Source organism: Arachis stenosperma, chromosome 5 (assembly GCF_014773155.1).
Source record: "Arachis stenosperma cultivar V10309 chromosome 5, arast.V10309.gnm1.PFL2, whole genome shotgun sequence".
NCBI classification, from domain to species: Eukaryota; Viridiplantae; Streptophyta; class Magnoliopsida; order Fabales; family Fabaceae; genus Arachis; species Arachis stenosperma.
Genome location: NC_080381.1, coordinates 72,868,955 through 72,874,985, shown reverse-complemented (window position 1 = coordinate 72,874,985; position 6,031 = coordinate 72,868,955). Strand labels below are relative to the sequence as shown.

The window sequence follows — 6,031 nt, the reverse complement described above, 5'->3', positions numbered from 1 at the left end:
ACGGATTTTAGTACTCCTACAAAGTCTAACCACGTATTGATATTCCATTTATTAAGGGCCAATCGCTTGCCAATGAATTACTACTCACGCAAAACAAGATTCGAACATCCTAATACTTACTTAAGTGGATGAATGAGATGGTCACTCAACAAACGCAAATTGATTAAGACAAATATTAATTATTTTTAATATTAAAAATTCTTAAGAGTTTAATTTTAATTATAACTTTATAAAATATTTATAATAATAATAATTATATATTTTTATTTAATTTTTTAATAAAATTTTTTATATAATTTTATATATTATCTCGTACAAAGTACAAAACATACACTAGTTATAAATAAAAACACATAAAATTTTAATTTATCAAATATAAAATAAAATACTTATACGTTAGAAAAACACAAATTTCTCTTTAAAACACCATCAAATTAAGTCTTAATGACACTCAGATATTATTTAAGTCTAATATCGCCAAATTACTTAATAATTCATACTGACAATCTGTCAATAAAAATATAGAAAATAAAAATTAGAGCAATGCTAGGGGGCCAGCAATTTTTGTGATTGTTAGCCATCAACTAGCCATCAATGATGATTTGATGGTGTGAGATTGGTGTGAAATTTCATCCAATGGCTCACCTTCCTCTGCTGGTTACATGCTGGCCAAAATTCAATAAAACTGCTGGCCCCTAGACTTTTCCTAAAAATTATATGCCAATTTAATACAAAATTTCTTTTGGAGAGCAACTTGATTAAATTAAAAATTTATTCATTGAATTTTGTTTAATATTTTTATATGAAAAAATATCTAAAATCTAAAATAAAAAATAAGAGAGAAGCGCGGTATGAAAACGTGTTGGGTAGAATGGCAATAAATAATGCTTTTGTCACGGAAACTTTGGGTCTGAAAGAGTTATTGTTAGATCTCACTTTTGTCACTGTCTCACAACCTACTCCGTTTTCCACTAATAAGAAAATAATAAATTATTAAAATGAAAATTCTAATAATAATTGTAAATGCTATGAAAGTATGAATTTGATGACTCATCCCTTTCTCTCTCTCTATAAACTCTGACGCGTCCTCACTTCTTCATTCCTCCCATTCCCTCCTCTCCTCTGAATTTTTCTTCTCATTGAGATCTCTCTACTTTCTATCTCAACCTCTCTCTCTCTCTCTCTCTCTCTTTTGTTAAGGTAACGACCACAAACTTGCTTCTCTTCGTGGTGAAATGTTTCCTTCATTTTCTCTTCATTTCCATTTATAGTGCTCTTTCTGCCATTTCATTTACTTTGATTTTCCTATCCACCAAGTTACTTCCTTTCTTCATACCCATATCGTGTATGTTTCTTCCCTAACTTTTTTTTCTCTTCTTGGTCTTCTTGTTTTTACTAAAATGCCCTTCTTGTCTTTATTCTCTCTTTCTTTGGTGCTTGTGTTTGGGAATCGTTTTGTTCTGTGATGCATCTGTTGCCGTTAGATTTTATCTCGAATTCCGGAATTTTGTCTCTTGTGTTTAGAAACCTAGGATATGAATGGGATTGATTAGCTTAACTTTTATTTAAATAATTTTAATTTAACTTCATTTCATATATTTTTGTATGAGCAATGTTAGGGGCCAGCAATTTTTGTGATTGTTAGCCATCAACTAGTCATCAATGATGATTTGATGGTGTGAGATTGGCGTGAAATTTCATCCAATGGCTCACCTTCCTCTGCTGGTTACCTGCTGGCCAAAATTCAATAAAATTGCTGTCCCCCTAGACTTTTTCTTTTTGTATTTTTCTAATGCAACTATCATCTGGATCTAAATTCCATGTTTCAAAATGACAGTTACAGATCTCGTTTAGCGTGTTCTTGTGTTATTGATGTATTACATCTTTAACTTTTGATCGTACAATTTGTTTACCTTGTTCAAACATTTTGAGAGTGAATTTGCATTTTGTTCTGTACTGATTTTGATTTATTGTGTTTTGGTTTTGGTCATGTGTGTGATGCAGGGTTCTGCGGAGGCAGGGGGACTGATAAGAAAACAAAAATGGTGAAGATTTGCTGCATTGGTGCTGGATACGTTGGTGGGCCAACCATGGCAGTTATTGCCCTCAAATGCCCTGAGATCCAGGTAGCCGTGGTGGACATCGCCGCACCGAGAATCAATGCCTGGAACAGCGAGCACCTCCCAATCTATGAGCCTGGCCTTGATGAAGTGGTGAAGGAGTGCAGAGGAAGGAACCTCTTCTTCAGCGTTGATGTAGAGAAACATGTAGCCGAGTCCGACATAGTATTTGTCTCTGTGAACACCCCGACCAAGACTCAGGGTCTCGGAGCTGGCAAGGCAGCTGATCTGACTTATTGGGAGAGTGCGGCTCGGATGATTGCCGATGTATCAAAATCAGACAAAATCGTGGTTGAGAAATCAACTGTCCCTGTTAAAACAGCTGAGGCAATTGAGAGGATTCTAACTCATAACAGGAAAGGGATCAACTTCACAATCCTGTCCAACCCTGAGTTCCTCGCGGAGGGTACAGCTATTAAAGACCTTTTCAATCCGGATCGAGTCCTTATCGGAGGCAGGGAGACTCCGGAAGGCCAAAAGGCCATTCATGCTTTGAGGGATGTGTATGCTCATTGGGTTCCTGTGGAGCGAATTCTCTGCACCAACTTGTGGTCTGCTGAGCTTTCGAAGCTCGCAGCCAATGCTTTCTTGGCCCAAAGGATCTCCTCAGTGAACGCTATCTCTGCGCTCTGCGAGGCCACCGGCGCAGATGTCACCCAGGTGTCCCATGCCATAGGGACAGACTCTAGAGTTGGACCAAAGTTCCTGAATGCCAGTGTTGGCTTCGGCGGCTCTTGCTTCCAGAAGGATATACTGAACTTGGTCTATATCTGCGAGTGCAACGGCCTTCCGGAGGTAGCGAACTACTGGAAACAGGTGATCAAGGTTAACGACTACCAGAAAACACGGTTCGTGAACCGAGTTGTTTCCTCGATGTTCAACACTGTCTCCGGGAAGAAGATTGCCATACTAGGCTTTGCCTTCAAGAAGGACACTGGTGACACCAGGGAGACCCCGGCGATCGATGTGTGCAAGGGCTTGTTGGGCGACAAGGCAAAGCTGAGCATATTTGATCCGCAGGTAACCGAAGACCAGATCATAAGGGATCTTTCGATGAAGAAATTCGACTGGGACCACCCTGCACATCTCCAACCACTTAGTCCTACCAACAACAAGCAAGTGACTGTGGTTTGGGATGCGTATGAAGCAATTAAGGATGCACATGGAATTTGCATTCTCACCGAATGGGACGAGTTCAAGAAGCTTGATTACAAGAAAGTCTATGATAGCATGCAGAAGCCTGCATTTGTTTTTGATGGAAGGAATGTTGTTGATGCTAACAAGCTCAGGGAAATTGGATTCATTGTTTATTCTGTTGGAAAGCCACTAGATTCATGGCTCAAGGACATGCCGGCAGTGGCTTAGATTGGATCATCCTATTCTTGCATTTTGGAAGCTGGAATTTGAAGGGGGGGATCCTTCATAGAGAGAATTCGATGATATATTATATATGTAGTTTAGATTTATGTTTTTCGATTGTATTTTCTTTAATGTTACGTATGATATGATCAGGTGTTATATGCAATTTGTTAGAGGAGCATAATTGCCTAAGATATTGTCTTTAGCTATAGGCAAAAGAAAAAAAAAATGATATTTGTTGATCTGGTTGAATGTAATAAGTTGACTAATGAGGGAATTTTATACAATGAATATCTTTTTTATTTTTTTGACGGTATAAATAGGTAACATTCTTTCACGAATTGAATAAGACTAATGGTGTCCAACAGCACAAGATTACAAATTTTAGTTGCGCCGTCTTCCATCCATACTCATTCGCAGACTGGTTAGAGTCATTTGAGCTAATTCATGAACAATCTTATTTTTAGTTCTCTTTACATGAGAATAAATTATTTATCTTAATTGTACTAATTTCTATGAGACCCGACTGTGAATAACCTCTACATTATCATTTTTCGCAATAACATTAAAAAAAATATTTGTGGACTTCTTTCAGGTCCATTAACTTATGACCTCAACTTCTTTAGAGTTAAGAAATAAGCTCCCAAAATTCTTTCTACTGAGAGCGTCTCTCATAAAATGAGAGCTCTCTGAAACAATTTTTTTTTTTTTTTTTATTAAAAAGTTGTATTTCACTCTTATTTACTCAAACATCATACAAACCTGTCTCACAGACATTTCAATCTCGAAAAAACAAACAAACAGGATATACATTAGCCTAAGCTATCAGAATAAAAAAGTGTAAAGATCATGGCAACATATGAAATGAAGTCTATTGAAGATAAAACTATACGGATCCAAAAACTGGAGCAACAAGGCTTTAATGATGATTGCCTCAACTTGGTTGGATAAATCATATGTCAAAAACAGATGAATCTCAAAGCATATAAGAATGCCATTACTGATATATGGGGCAACCCTAAAGGAGTCGCCATTACGGAAGTGGGCAGGAGCATGTTGTTTAGCTTCAAGGATATTGGGAGAGGGAGACAAATCCTCAAAGGAGATCACTGGTGCATTAAAGGTCAGTTGATGAACCTATAAGAATGGTCAAAAGGTGAGTCCATATTTGAGATGAATCATGATATAATGGATATATGGGTGCAGATATATGGCATACCACTTGAGTTGATGGAAGAAGAAACTGCTATAAGAATAGGATACATGATGGGTATTATTTGTGAGGTAGAAGATCTAAGGAGAAACGGGGCTCTATTGAATCTTTTTTGAGGGTGAAAATTACTCTAGATATATGAAACAAAATTGTCTATTAATTTCTGACTTGAAAGGTATAACTTACCAAATACTTGGGTATATTTTAAGTATGAGAGAATTGAAGACTACTTTTGTCTAAACTGTAAAAAGCTGGGACATGGTATAAAGAGTGCAAAGAAGAGAGGGCCATGGCTGTTTGAGATCTTTAGAAAAGAGTGATTTTTTGTGTTGATTTCATACACTTTCACCTCACTAATTCGAGGAGTATTCTACTAATCCTTCAAGCATCAAGATTCCTAGTTCATTTCTCCATTTTTTCTTCTTTTCTCCTTCGAAAAGTCAGCCAAGGTAAAATGCATAAATCATCCTCATTTTCTCTCCTCTCTTTTTGGTTTTGAGGAGTCTCCATGAGAGATCATTTTATTCTTTTTTTGGTTTAGATAATCACTCTTAGGAACCACAAGGAGCATGGCTGGAGACTAGCATTTCAAGCAAAAGGAAGTTGCATCTCATCTCCTCCATTGCTTATAAGTCTCGGCCATAAGCATGAATTTTTCATTAATTGTCAAATTTTCTTTGCTCAGAAGATTTAGTGTTTCTAACATGTTCAAGAGTGAACATCAAAACTAAGGTAAGGGTGATAATGCTTGATTTGCATGCTTGATAATTGATGTGTGTATGCTTTTTTTAAAAGTGTATGATGCATAAATTGCATGAATGTTGATTATATGATGAATTGCTTCATTTTGACAAAATGAATGCTATATGTGAACATGAAAACGAGGCCTAAATATATTATTGTGAGTCAAACATTTAAACGCACTTGGGATGAGCTTCATAATTATAAAAGAAACCAAGATATAAGAATAAGTCATAATATGAAAGTTTAGAAAGATGATTAAGAAAGAGGGTGAAAAATATGAGAAAAAGAGGTTAAAACCTAGTGTATGATCTTAGAAAAAGTGTAGGATGCACCAAAAGTGACGCTTAGGAATATTAGGTGACCAATAAGGTTAATTATGTAATTAATAGAGTTTAGGACTAGAGACATGAAATAGAAGTCCTAGCGGGTATAAGTGGAACATTATATAAACTAACTAGGTCCAAATTGTAAAGTAAGAGGAATGTTGAGTCTAAATAAAAGTTTTAGTAAAGAATTAAGGGTAAGAAGGTAAATCTAGGATAAAATCCAAGAATCTGGAGAAAAGGTAACACTTTAGGTTAATGAGGGCAAAATT

At 36.2% G+C, this 6,031-nt stretch overlaps 1 protein-coding gene across 2 annotated transcripts; it reads left to right on the top strand.

Moving 5' to 3' along the window:
* The first annotated feature begins 1,009 nt into the window (after nucleotides 1-1,009).
* On the top strand, nucleotides 1,010-3,784 carry LOC130981641 (UDP-glucose 6-dehydrogenase 4-like). Of its 2 annotated transcripts, none has more exons than XM_057905242.1 (2): nucleotides 1,010-1,200; nucleotides 2,005-3,784. In XM_057905242.1, exon 2 carries the CDS (start codon nucleotides 2,043-2,045, stop codon nucleotides 3,483-3,485), a length of 1,443 nt encoding a protein of 480 aa, XP_057761225.1. In that variant the 5' UTR covers nucleotides 1,010-1,200; nucleotides 2,005-2,042; the 3' UTR covers nucleotides 3,486-3,784. The 2 variants fall into 2 exon arrangements, with proteins under 2 accessions (XP_057761225.1, XP_057761226.1); XM_057905243.1 differs by having other exon boundaries at nucleotides 1,103-1,345.
* The last annotated feature ends 2,247 nt before the right edge of the window (nucleotides 3,785-6,031 follow it).

Bases quoted from the DNA above. Each gene is read 5' to 3' on its own strand.
- LOC130981641 (XM_057905242.1), top strand. From the start codon at position 2,043: ATGGTGAAGATTTGCTGCATTGGTGCTGGATACGTTGGTGGGCCAACC.